Below are 14,235 nucleotides of genomic sequence, written 5' to 3'. Positions count from 1 at the left end.
AAATAGAATCTGGATGTTCAGTGTCCTATCTACCCGTTCAGTTTGAAATCATTTCAATCCACAACAGAAGTTATCTCAAGGCACTTTACAGTGCAAGGTTTAAGACCTTACAGAGAATAATTATACAAAAATGATATAGAAAACCCAACAATCCCATTTGAGCAAGCTTTAGGCAACAGTGGAGAGGGTAATAAACAATAAGGCTGTATTACTTGGCGTTGAGTGATTAACCAACTCACAATAAACGATCTTTGGCAGCACTCGGCCATAGGGACGCAGCGTGAACGAGTTGAACCGAGTTTTGTCGAAGTGCTCCGGAGCTGCTCGACCCTTTAAACAGGCTCCTCTCAGCCGCTCTTTGTCCGCCGCCACACCGACGATGCGTTCGCCTTTAAGATGATGTCGGACACTGTTCTGCGTTATTTCATTATTTGTGTAATGTCGGTGAGCACCAACTTGGACTCGGCGCTAACGTTATAGAGCAGCGACAGCAGGGGAGGAGTGTAGCATCCCCGGCTCGGAGCGGCGGAGGGTCAGCGCCTGACAGCCGCTCGCCGTCCTCCGTGTCTGAGGCAGAACCGGTGGATGTTCCCCGGGACGGACATGTCTGCTCTCACAACGGACAAAGCAGCCTGGCGTCGCGGCGCAGAGGAGATAACGTTTCGGTGAATGTCTGGATGTTTGGTGGAGGAGAAAACCAACAGTAGGATCCTGTTACACGTCGAGCCACATTTGAAGGGTAAGTCACGGCAGTCGGCCGGGAGACGGGGCAGGTGCGAGTCCCGTCAGTGCGGCCGGACACCGGGCCCCGGCTGCGCTCACACGACTTCCCAGTTGTTATCATTTTATTGAGGGGTCCCGTGACTTTACACCAGTGGCTGCCAGTGTTGGTGCACGTTACATTCCTCCAGGTCTAGGCTTTGCCCCCCTCTGTGAAAGTCTTATGTAACCCTGTTCTGTCGGACTTCCTGTGAGTGGAAAGCAGACGCTGCTGGACGAGCTCCATGTGAGCGGACAGAGAGGGCTGCGGAGGAGGGAAAACACCCAGCACCGGCCCCCGTCTGTCGGGGAGTGCAGGTCAAACTTTAGCTGCTATTCCTCTCTGTCCACTTGGACCTTTTAAGGCCACTGACAGCTCCCCGGTACTGTTACGGTCTAACTTGGACTCCTTCGAACCAACAAGGTCCTGAGATGACATGAGCTCTACAGCTAGCATTAGCTTTGTTTAGCAAGTCATTGAAGTAAATGACAACAGTCCAAAACCTCAAGAGACCTTCAGTTTACTGAAGACAAGGCAACAAAAGTTAGAAGAAGGAGCCACACAATGTCATTTCATTTTATGACTGAATGACAAGTGATTCAATGATGTTTTTTATTCATTACTTTCTTCATGTGATCCCTGTTTAAAATAGTATAACATACACACAAAATGGACAAAGAGCATGTGGCCACATCTGTGGTGAACATGGGTTTACAAGTTTTAAAGGTAGAATTTGGTAAAAGATGTCAGAAAAGAATGTAAAGAGACACTTGAAATAGATTTTTCTAATTTATAGGTAGAGCAGTTGACTGCCAATCGCAGGATTGGTGGTTCGATTCCCAGCTGCCACGTCACATGCCAAAGTGTCCTTGGGCAAGATACTGAACCCCTAGTTGCCCCCGGTGAGTCAGGTCAGCTGCATAGCAGCTCTGCCATCGGTGTGTGAATGTGTGTGTGCTTGTGCGTGTGAATGGGTGAATGAGAAGCAGTGTAAAGTGCTTTGAGTACCAGCTAGGTAGAAAAGCGCTATATAAGTGCAGACCATTTACCATTTAAACTGTTGTTCCTTATAGTAAAGATAAAGATCACATCAGACAGATGGTAGAAAAGTAACAGGTTCTTTCAGGACGCCCAGTAAGGCTGTGTTAACACTGTGTGCTGAAGTGGACGAAATAGTGACACAGAAGAGTTTGTTTTTTGACACTCACTCTTTACCCTACTGATGATGTGTTGCTGCAATAGTAAATTCCTGCTCATGTTCGCATGTGGTCCTGGATCTGAGTCACATCTAATCTCTGACAACAACTACGCTCAGATTGGAATTCATGTGCAGCATCCCACTTGTGTGCGCATGTGCATGTTGACTTTCGTCAGTGAGCATTTGCACAGAGGAGAGCAGCAACAGGGACGATGGTGAATGGAGAACGGAGCAGTCGGACATTTATCGAGAAGGTTTAGTTTGAGTCAAGCTGGTGCCTGTCTGTTACCAAGCAATGTTTAAGGACCCTGCACAGTTCGCCTTTGGCACAATTTACCTTCCTGTTGTTATTCTTGTTCACATGGGGCTCACTCTTTAGTGCTTTTGTGTCAGTTTAAGTCAGCAACAGTGTTCACAGGTCAGAGCTGAATACATGTCACTTCCATTACAGACATGAAAGTAAACCATCAACACAAAAAAGATTTAAGTAAAAGTTAGAATTGGGCATTGAGTTGAGTTAACTACGTGTACTATAAACAGTTTGAAGCTGTGAGCTCATTTTGTGTAACTCTTTTTTTCCAGAGTGCTCCCTCCCTCTATACTTGGGGAACAACCATCACTACAGCCTTTAACTTGCAAAGGATGACGTCTCCAGACTCTCCCCCGCTGGTGTCCCCATCCCCGTGCCCCGCTCCCCCTCCGTCTCTCCCCTCCTCATCGGTGCCCTCCTCCCCAGCTCCCTCCTCCTCCTCTCTGCCTGCCCCGCCCTCACTGCCTCCCACGGGAGAAGTGATGGTCCTGGCTCTGGGCAGGAAGAAGCAAAGGGTGCTGATTGCTCTCTCCATCCTGCCCAACCTCTTCCTGGCCTTCCTCCTATCTTCCGACCCTCTCATCACCCTCTCCCCACCTCACCGCTGCCACCTTCCAGGGCCCCTGCCATCACCAGAGGTACTGAATGCCTCTTTGCCCTGGGAGAAGGGAAAGAGGCCCGGTGACAGTGGGGGTCTGTCCCAGTGTAAACAGTATGTTAACATCAGCCAGTCAGCCGTGGTGGACTGCGAGGACGGCTGGGACTACAACGTCACAGAGGGGCTGAGGAATAACATTGTCACTGAGGTACGGCTCAGGCTGAGGGTCCTGCTGCTGGTCTCTTTTACTGTATCAGGTGTAACGTTTCTTTATGTGTGAACTGAGCTCTGTGAGAGAGGTTTCAGAAATATCTGAAACATGTCTGAAAGTTTAGATGTCACCATTTATTTCTGAGCCAGAAAGAGAGAGGCTATAAAAAAAGGTGGAAACCAAATATTTCCAAGCCTTTGCTCTGGCATTGATCAGTCACAGTTTGTTCTTAATGGAATAAAACACACAGAAGTCCAGCATTCATTTAAATGACTCGGTGGATGGTACCAGAGTAACTGTTTTAAAGCACTGACTGGGGAGGATGAATTATTTGCCTCATTGAAGCTCCAGGCCACAATTTGCATCTTGTAAGTCACTGTTTGGCAGAAACAGTAACTGAAACAGAAGCTGGAACATTTTGTGAACATGATATTATCTTTGCTTTAAATAGCATCATATATCCCACCAGGGATATTGACAGGTTTGAAAAATAAAGTCTGCATCAGCAAATTTCAGGTAGATTCTTTATCTAAATTTATAAAAATACACAATAAATTGTTCTTGGAAGATGACACAAATTCAAGAGTAAACTCATCTGTTCGGGTTTAGTGAAAAGACAGAATTCTGGTTCACATTTGTAAGTTGATCCTGGATTTGCCCTGCAGTTCATACTGGCCACATGATAAACACAGTGTTGGAGCACTACTGTGCCTCTTTTTAGACTACCCGAAGCTCACGGGAAAACCTATATTGCGTTTCAGAGCTGGATTTCACAGTGAGACCACTAGATTGGTCTGTATTAGAAACCAGGCAGTTTTCCACTCAGGGTGGTGGCTCTGTGGCCTCTGAGTCTGTTTTCATTTTGGTGTGTGAGCCACACCCAGGCCCTCAGCCTGCGGTATTAGGGCCATTCGCTCTGGTAATATTCCCACACCACTGCAGCAAGTTGAACATAGACTGACTCTGCTGGGGGAAGCATTTAGCAGGAGCATGTTTTCTGATGGAGCTGTGTAGAAGTAGGTAAGAGCTTAGAGGCTCCTCTACTTTGGAAATGAAAGATAGACAAGAAGACTGACATATCTGTCCAGTTGAGCTCAGAAAGTGTTTGTTGTTGTAGTGATGAGCCAGCAGTATGGTGGCTTCTGCTCAGCTTCACCTCTGCCACAGAATTAATACTGTCACTTCACTTTTTATCAGTATAATGATGTATATCATCATCTAAACTGATATAATTAGATACATTTAAAAAACATATATGACATTGTCTCTTTTCTAGTTGTCATCTGTTAGTGTTCATCTGAAACCTCACTGGTTCTGGGCCTGACTGACGAAACTGAGCAGAAATTCCAACAAAATATCAATGAGCAAATTGTGGGTTGAGTTAGTCCTGCACTGGCAGCGAGGCAGGGCTCCTTTTCACATGGCTGCAGCTTTCAGTCCTTCCCAGAGGCACAAACCCGATTGTTGTTTAAGCTGCATTCTCAAAACAGGTCTGGGCAGTTTCTGAACCCGTTTGTGTGCATTTTGTCCAAGAGTTTCACACCACATAAACACTACAGAGTTTGCTATGCTGCCCTTTACCCAGCTTGTGTATGCACCAGTAGGATGGCTGATATTACGTGACAGGCTTTTATGTTTCTGTGCACAGGGCCTCCAATTATGCAAGGCCTTTTTAAGAGCGGCCCTCTGCTCGCGCTCTCTCTTTACATCAGTAAAATCAGCAGCAGCCTGAGAGCTCAGCTGTTAGTGCAAATCAGTGGGACGCCTTAATGTGATTAAAACTCAGATCTGAGGACAGATATCTGTTTATTCAACAGATGTGACTGCACTGCTTCTGGTGTAATACTAATATTATTACTGCTACTAGTACTACTAATACTCACCCACTAACACACCCACTGTCGGTGGACTATCATGACCACACACACTCACACACAGAATAAAAGCACATGCTTACATCTTTCTGTGCTTGTACTGCAAGTCATTGGATCTAACCCTAATCCATCCGTACACATCATTTATCTGTCCATAAAACACACGTAAACAATGAAGGACATTTTTACATCAAAAAGAGACGATAAAAAATGTCTTATAGTTATATGGTTACATATGGAGGGATATCACACAAAAAGAAAAGAGTCTGGGTTTATTTATTCTGTGGTTATTCTTCATCTATTATAAGCATCTACTGTGTTTTATTTTGTAGCAATCGACAAAAGGTTCAAATCACTGGGTTTTGTCCATCATCTCACACCGTGAAGAGTTGTAATAATACTCACTTTTCAGCACGTTCCTATTACATGTAACAGAAATATTGAGAAATAATGTCCACGTTAGTTGTAGCTGTGTAGATGCTGAGGCTGAGCTTCTATGACACAGGTTTAAGTTGTTACAACATAAATGACACATCATTCCAGTGTGTCAACGAAACATTTTAACAAGCTTCTGTGACGTGTGTCTGCCAGCCTCTCCTAGTTGTCCACCTGATATGTCCTTGCTGTCTACCTCATGTGTCTTTGTGTCCTGATGTGTCATGGCTGCCTACTGGATGTGTCCTTGCTTCCTGATGTGTCCTTATTGTCCACCTGATTTGTCCCCGCTGTCTACCTGATGTGTCCTTGCTTCCTGATGTGTCCTTGCTGTCTACCTGATGTGTCCTTGCTTTCTGATGTGTCCCCGCTGTCTACCTGATGTGTCTGTGTGTCCTGATGTGTCCTTGCTATCTGCCTGATGTGTCCTTGCTCCCTGATGTGTCCTTGCTGTCTACCTGATGTGTCCTTGCTGTCTACCTGATGTATCCTTGCTATCTGCCTGATGTGTCCTTGCTCCCTGATGTGTCCTTGCTGTCTACCTGATGTGTCCTTGTATCCTTGCTATCTGCCTGATGAATCCTTGCTTCCTGATGTATCCTTGCTGATGTGTCCTTGCTATCTGCCTGATGTGTCCTTGCTGCCTACCTGTTGTGTCCTTGCTATCTCTCTGATGTGTCCTTGCTTCCTGATGTCTCCTTGCTGTTTACCTGATGTATCCTTGCTGATGTGTCCTTGCTATCTGCCTGATGTGTCCTTGCTTTCTGATGTATCCTTGCTGTTTACCTGATGTATCCTTGCTGATGTGTCCTTGCTATCTGCCTGATGTGTCCTTGCTTTCTGATGTGCACTTGCTGTCTACCTGAAAAACAGTGGTTTCTAACATGTTCTACTAACCTGAGCAGAATATGACTTACATACCCTCCTCCCTCTTTGTGTCTGTGCTGTGCAGTGGGATCTGGTGTGTGGTCAGTACTGGCTGGTCCCAGTAGAGGAAGTGTGTTTCATCCTGGGCATCCTGACTGGCTGTCTGGGTCTGGGCTATGCTGCCGACAGGTAATACAACACACACACACACACACACGCACACACACACACACACGTTTAGATGTTTCAGTACTAGAACATATCTGTCTGTATGCAGAAGTCTGTGCTGTAAAATCACATTTGTTTGTTCTTCATTCTTCACTTTCTTAAGTTGACTTTGCAGTTTCACTACCTCACATTATTTCATGGAACTCACAGACATGTACACACCTACATACACACATACACAACAAAGTAGCTTAGCTGTTAATGTTCAAGTGAAATGCACAGTGCTGCACAGTAGATTTACAATATCAGTAGCCTGTGGCCACCAGCTGACAGAAACAGAGATTTAGCATCAAGTGGGCCAAATGGCATTTTACTGGCCTTTGTATCTCAGTAAGAAATCACAGTGTGGCAGAAATACTGCAGTTTACTAAATCAAAGGCTCCTATACACCAGAAATTAATGACATGGAAAATAATGCTCAACAAAGCATTTATGTCATTGTGCTGAATCTCAGGACAGTAGGCACATGTTAAGTCTGCTTGACTGTCAGATAATCACAGAAGGGAAGGTGCAGTTTTGGGGCTTTGTGGGGAGATGATGCCAGTTTAATCAGCTAACAGCCTTCATTAATTTGCCGTCCAATTGAGCACAGCGTCTTGGTATAGAGCTGTGATTTGCTGCTGCCTGCTGGGAACATACAGTGGCAAGAAAAACTATGTGGGAATTTCAAGGTTTTCTGCATTAATTTGTCATAAAAATGATCTGATCTTCATCTAAGTCAAGACTATTAACGAATAACACACAAAAAAATCGTATCTTTCATGTCTTTATTGAGAACAACCATAAAAACCTCACAGTGTGTTGTTCCATATCATTGAGATCTGGGCTCTGACTTCACTCCAAAAGGCTGATTTTGTTTTTCTTAAGCCATTCTGTTGTGTGTTTGGGTCATTGTTCTATTCTACAGAGTTTCAGGTGACGTACAGACATTCTCACATTATCCTAAAAAATGTTTTGAGGGCCAGGCCCTGATGCAGCAAAGCAGACCCAAATCATGCTGTTTCCTCAACTATACCTTACAGTTGGGATGATGTTTTCATGATGATATGCAGTAGCCTTTTTGTGCCAGATGTAGTGCTGTGAGTTCTTTCCAAATAGTTCAATCGGAGTTTCATCAATCCACAATTTTGCCAATACTGTTGTGCAGTGTCAGTGTGGTCATATATACTTTTTCCACAAGCACTATCAGGTTTCTGTGGTTGTTCTCAGTAAAGACATTAAATACCTGAATTTGTTTTGTGTTATTATTTTAGAAACATTATATTTGTTAATATTCTTGACTTAGATGAAGATTGGATAATATTCTTTTACAAATTAATGCAGAAAACCACACACCTTTTCTTGTGACAGTACAAAGAAGGAGGGAACAGCACATATCTACAGCTTGGAAACAAAAGTGCCCGGAAAACCAAACTAGGAATGTGGTAACAGCCGTTATGGTTGGTGAAATGATGCTGCATTTTAACTCTGTATTCTATGTATTCACAGTAGTCTGTTGTTCTATTTCCTTCTCTTATCCCTCCCTCGTTGTTAATATTATATGGAGTAACATCTTTGTTCTTGCGCTGTCAGCACTTACATTATAACAGTGCTGTTGTGTTGTACAGCTTAATTTTGTCTTTGTGGGTTAAATGTCCAAATGTATCTAAACGTGTTCCCTGCAGTGTCTCTGCAGAACATTGTTGCAGTTGTTTCAGTGTATGCGCACATCTCTGCTGTGTGTGTGCAGGCTGGGCAGGTCTAAGACTCTGCTGACCTCCCTCACCCTGTCGGTGGTGTTTGGGGTGCTAGTGTGCGTCTCTCCGTACCCCTCCATCTTCATCGTCATGCGTTTCTGTCTGGCGGCTGCTAGTACAGGCGTCTACCTCACTCTGTACATCACCCGTGAGTATTGAAAAAAACTAAACACACAGACTGAAGCAGATGTTTTACTGAAAGGTTAGAGTGTGTTCCAGGTTGCTTCAGGAGGCACTGCAAAAAAACGAACAGGATTTGTGAGGATTGATGTGTTCGTGTGTCAGGTCTGGAGCTGTGCGAGCCGTCTCTGCGCCTGGTGGCCACCATGCTCTCTGGGCTTATGACTGTAGCTGGAGAGCTTGTGCTGCTGGCTGTCGCCCTGGGCTGCCAGTCGTGGAGGGGTCTGCTGGGAGCCGGGGCTGCACCATTAACGCTGTTTCTCAGTTATGGGTATGTGTGTTTCTGCATTTGTTTGCATTGTTTCTAAGCTTCTGGTGTTACTGGTTTTTATTTCAGTTTCTACTTCTTCCCAACAGAAATCGACATATTTTCATTTAGATTTTTTTTGTTTGTGTACCTGAACATGTTCAGGGTAGGGACAGGAACCTGATAACATGATGATGATGAAGTTGATGCCAGCCTTTGTTGCATCATATTGATTTCAATCCCCTCGTCACTCAGAGCCTTTTAGCTCGTCAGAACACATCAGGGCCACTTTGTTTAAGATCCTCAGTCTCTCTAAAAACTCTGTTACAAGATAAGCTTTCATTTCAGTGTCAAAATCAAATTAAGAGAGATTTAGGAAGGATTACTGGCAATCAATTGCAGGTTTTACTATGAATGGGATAAAAGCTGGATTAGGAAGTAAAGAATTCTGCTACTGCATGACCCACGCTGATCATTTTCCAAAGCACCAAATCTGGGTCACAGGAACAAAATTATAATACATCAAAATAGTGCTGGTGCTGTGTTAATGTCGGTAAAGAGTAAGTTGGACATTGTTGCCTCTGCTCTCCTGCAGCATCCCTGGGGTATTTCCAGAGTCCCCTCGCTGGCTCCTCCTGTCAGAGCGATCTGCAGACATGAACTCCTTCAGTGAGAGAAGAAACTCCAGCAGAGATGTGAGGGACGACGAGAGCTTCACAGGTGTGTATGTGATGAGCGTATATTGTCAGAGTTCTAAAGAAATGTAAAGAATGGCACCCAGTGATTGATTGACTCAGCAGATGCTGAGTTTGGGGTTCCTGTGTTCTTTCCCACAAACTCACCTTTAATTTGACAACAGTGTAGAAGAAGATCTAAAATAAGGCGATGTGAGGTGTATGAACTGATCTTAGCTCATGTTGCTCATGCTCAACTGACTGTGAACTGAGTCATCATTGAACTTTGTTTGTTGCAGAGCTGGATTCGGAGCCGGCCCCCTCCTCACGTCCCCGTCTGTCCTTCCCCGAGCTCTTCCACAGCAGGAACATCTGGAAGAACATGTGTGTGCTGGGCTTCACCTCGTAAGTCATCCCATACTTTGACATTAATTCAGCGTCTTTAGCAGTTTATAGGCAGATCTTTGTTTTTTTAGGCTGTGCTGTTGTTTCAACAGTTACCTTGTCTCATGTTTTCCTCCTTCTGTTGTACTTGAAACCCTGTTGTCTGCTTGGAAACAGATGCCCTTTTCCTCTGTGTCCCTCTGCTCTCCCTCAGATTCATCTCTCACGGCATCAGTCACTGTTACAGCTCTTTTCGAGGTGACGTCAGAGGCACCGCCCCCAGTTTCTACTGGACGTACCTGCTGTCTGTGTGTGCAGGGGGCGGTGCCTGGCTGTTGCTCTGGGCGACTGTAGACAGGTGCGGTCGCCGTGGCATCCTGCTTCTCTCCATGACGATGACGGGGCTGGCCTCTTTGATCCTCCTGGGACTCATGGAGTGTAAGCAGGTTTTAGTGGTTCTGTCCTAGAGTTAAATAAAGAACTCTATTAAAATGTGCTCACAGTGCCCCTCCAGAAACACTCCCCTGTTGTTAGAAAACCAGTGCGTGAACCTTATGTTAGGATTAAATTCCTTGGTCCTTAAGTCTCACTGGAATGAAAGTCAAATTTGACCTCAGACCTGGGCTCATATTAGGTGGATATTCACTGGGTGTGTCATGTTGAGCTTCATGCATTATGAAACAGATAAAAATCTAAACACTCAGCTCTATTTAGAAGAAAATATCATCTAGAGTTGTTTTTCCAAGGTGTTTGTCTGAGTCTCAGTCTCCCTCATGTGGCTGAACATGAGAATGACACAGAGTTAATGTAGGACACTGCAGTAGAAGCAAAGACAAAGCATCACAAGCTAAGGGGCAGAGGCACTGGGGTTTTACTCTGTGACTGTTGCTGTTGAAGGAAGTCTAGGGAAGAATACATAAAACGGGCCATCATAATTTCTTATCATAAACTGAAAATCAGACATGCTGCACTTCGTTAAGGTAATCCATTATCACTGAAGCAGGTCCCATTCTTCCCCTCCAGATCTCAGTGAGACAGCCATCACAGTTTTCTCAGTGCTGGGTCTGTTCTCCTCACAGGCCACCGCCTCCCTGTGCATCCTCTTCACTGCAGAGATTATGCCCACCATCATCAGGTAGGACAGCACACACACACACATACACTCACACACACACACACACACACACATACACAAGCACAGTCTGTGCAGTCAGAAACTTAAAAAAGTTAAAGTAAATAATTTCTCATATAGTTTGGTAAACATCTCTTAAACTATGGTGTTCTGTCAGCCTGCTCAAACTGCAAGCGCTGTCGAAACGAATCAGATGAAAATGATAAATAACAAGAAAAGACATTTCCATCAATTAGAAATAAAGAGAAGATTTCAAAACATCAACATCATATCAACCAACTGCGTTCACTCTTAATCACTCTTGACTCTTAATGGCTTCTTCTGTCTTTTGGAAGTGACGGCATAACAAGATAAGATTGTTATGATTTTATTGCCACTGCAACATCGTACAACAAGATTAAGCCTCCCGGTGAGAGAAATCCAGGGAAACTGAGGAAACAGCAAGAAAGCACCTCACCTATTAGCATTTTTACACTTGTACGATATGTAAAGCTGAGCAAACTCAGCGCTAAAAAGAATCTGATTCTGTGTCTGCATAGGGGCACTGGTGTGGGTGCTGTACTCGCCCTGGGTTGTGTGGGCCGCCTCAGCTCACCGCTCATGGACCTGAGGAACCACTACGGCTACTTCCTGCACCACGTGGTCTATTCGTCTCTGGCCCTGCTGGCTGTGCTGTCCATCCTGCTGCTGCCCGAGAGCAAGAGGAAGCCGCTGCCCCAGACGCTGGCCGACGGGGAGCAGTACAGACGCCCCCCACTGGGCAGGAGGAGGAGGGACAACGTACCGCTGCTTGCCACCCCTAACCCAGAGACCTAAAAGACCTACAAAGTGAGGGACAGACAGTGCTAAAACAGTGCACAGTCAGAACATTCTCATCTATCATGGTCATGAGGAGAAGGCTTGAAGAAAAGGGCTGCTCAGCAGATTGTAGACAGACAAGTGTCTAAGCTTCCTAACATATCATGCTCTAGTCATTCCAAGCACAGACTGCCATTTTTCTTTATCATTCTATTCAAACACACGCTGCTCTATCTTTTGTACCATCTCATCCTGACAGACGTTCCCCACACGTCACACACCAGCATACACTGCTGCACGCAGACCCCCAGGCTGTCCTAAAGATGTTAGCTGCTCACCACTGACACACCGACACTCATCTTGAAGTATTCTTAGCGTTTGTCTAAACTCGCATAGAAATTTTTTATTGTTTTGTTTTGTTGCCTCTGCTGTGTACAACATGATGAAGTGCTCAAAAGTGTACGAACACTACACGAAAATAGATTTTTCTGTACTTTGGTGTGACATATAAGTGAAGTGACACTTTTGCATCTGGCACTCTGGCAGGGATGGGGCACAGTTCTCAGACCAATGGGCTTGTGGGTGCCGTATGCTGCTGTAAATAACCTAGACCTAGTTTCTTTAACTTCCTGGCAAATCTGAGTTTTGTTATAGCAAACCCTGTGACTGGAATCAAGAAACAGAATTCATGAGATGCTCTAAATCGTGGTTTATACAGAAAAACTCAGTAATCTATAATCAATATTGGAATCAGAGACAAAAACAAAACAAAAAGACTTAGACAGGTGTTAATGTTCAAACTGTATGAATCTGGCCTGGAGCCAGCTTTATTTATGTCTTATTTATGGTGTTAGTGTGCATAATCAGTAAATTACCCAGATGCCTGCCATTTTGAAGTATTAAGCTATGTAGAGTTACATTGGGTTGAGATGACGCGGCATGGAGTCAACTTTCTATTCTCTATGATCAAACAGCCAAAACATTCCTATGTGCATGTTCGGAACAACTTGAAGGGCTTGTTTTTTTCTTGGTTTCCTCAGAAACTACTAGTTCTTCAGTACCTCTGTAGATGAGCAGAGAACAGACATGTATGAACAAACAAGATGAAATGGTGATTTGTGTAAACCTAGTCCACGCATTTTTGTCAGGCCTTGAAACCTTTGAGGTGATTAGAGCATTAGATTTTTTTCTGAGGTTCCGAACATTGGTCCTTAAAGATCACTGGCCTGCTTGAGTTCAGCTGTCCCTGCCAGCTAGTTACCTGAATCAGGTGTGTTCAGTCAGTCAGAAGCTGGAAAACACAGGGATAGGGAAACAAGAAGAGTAGGGTTGAGAGCCTCTGTTTTAGCTGAAAATAGTGATGGGGGAAAAAGGGCCCGATGACTATGCTGCCTAAATAGGGAGCTGAAGAGGGCCCCAGAGCTCCAAGACAATGGAACTCCCGACTGGTCGTCATCCACACTTCAAGGACAGTTGTTCTGGATGTTGAGTGTGTTTGGCGGACATGATGCGTCAAGTACCAAAGCAAGTCTTCAGAAGTTTTATGTGTGACGGTGAGCTGAGGTCATTCTTTTTCTCTGATTTTCAGGGTTTTTAAAGGAAATATGAAGGACACTAAACCTTTGCTGACGACTTCTTCTTTGTCAGCCTTTGGTAGTTTTTACGTTCCCTGTATGTTGCACTTAACAAGTCCTAGAATTTACACAATGATTATTATCACTATTATTAACTCGGCTTGAGTGATATTATGTCTGACAACACTGACGACCTGTTCAGTGATAAGTATGATGCAGTTAATCTCTCATGTCAAATAAAACACTTTGAATAAACGAGATGTGGACATTTTTCTACTTTTTAAGACTTGTTACAGTATGAATTATGAAATGTTGAAGTGAAATGAAGTGTTTGAAAGTATCAAGAAAATATGATCTGCCAGCTGGTCTGGAGGTGAAACTCTTCTTGAGGCTGGAAACAGGAAAATGTTCCCACATGTTCTAGGACTTTTCATATACAAACTCAGTTCTCAGTGTTTTCATTGAACATCTTCATTATACATTCTCTTCTATATACACCTCCCAAAAAAATTAAAGGAATACTTTGAAAACACATCAGATCTCAATGGGGGAAAATACATCCTGCTGGATATTTATACTGATATGGACTGGGTAATGTGTAAGGAGCAAAAAGGATGCTGACACCAGGAGGAACCCAGTTTGAGAGTGGATCCAAGGTTTTATTGTTGATCCTAATGGCGCTCAGGGTGCTGTTGTCCAACCTGTAGAGGTCTGTGCAACCCTCCATGGATTTGCCTCCCTAGACCATCACTGACCCACCACCAAGCCGGTCATGCTGAACTATGTTACAGGCAGCTTAGCTTTTTCCACGGCTTCTCCAGACCTTTCACATCTGTCACATAGGCTCTGGGTGAACCTGCTCTCATGTGTGAAAAGCACAGGGGCCCAGTGGCAGACCTGCTCATTCTGGTCTTCTATGGCAAATGTCAAGCTCCACGGTAAACACAGGGTCCACTTGATTATATTGGTCAGAGCGTCAGGCACATATTTCTGTGCCATCTTGAAGGAGTTGAACTGCCTGTGCAACCT

General features: G+C 44.5%; 1 protein-coding gene across 1 annotated transcript; it reads left to right on the top strand.

Annotated features, from left to right (window-relative positions):
• The first annotated feature begins 276 nt into the window (after positions 1 to 276).
• On the top strand, positions 277 to 13,464 carry slc22a17 (solute carrier family 22 member 17). Its single transcript, XM_026363127.1, has 10 exons — positions 277 to 739; positions 2,541 to 3,074; positions 6,339 to 6,442; positions 8,211 to 8,365; positions 8,503 to 8,668; positions 9,240 to 9,364; positions 9,618 to 9,723; positions 9,917 to 10,140; positions 10,726 to 10,837; positions 11,374 to 13,464. Exons 2-10 carry the CDS (start codon positions 2,601 to 2,603, stop codon positions 11,648 to 11,650), a joined length of 1,743 nt encoding a protein of 580 aa, XP_026218912.1. The 5' UTR covers positions 277 to 739; positions 2,541 to 2,600; the 3' UTR covers positions 11,651 to 13,464.
• Positions 13,465 to 14,235: the final 771 nt, after the last annotated feature.

The sequence above is a fragment of the Anabas testudineus genome, chromosome 2, assembly GCF_900324465.2.
Source record: "Anabas testudineus chromosome 2, fAnaTes1.2, whole genome shotgun sequence".
NCBI lineage: Eukaryota > Metazoa > Chordata > Actinopteri > Anabantiformes > Anabantidae > Anabas > Anabas testudineus.
The sequence above is the reverse complement of the archived record's forward strand: the minus strand, read 5'-3'. Positions and strand labels throughout refer to the sequence as shown.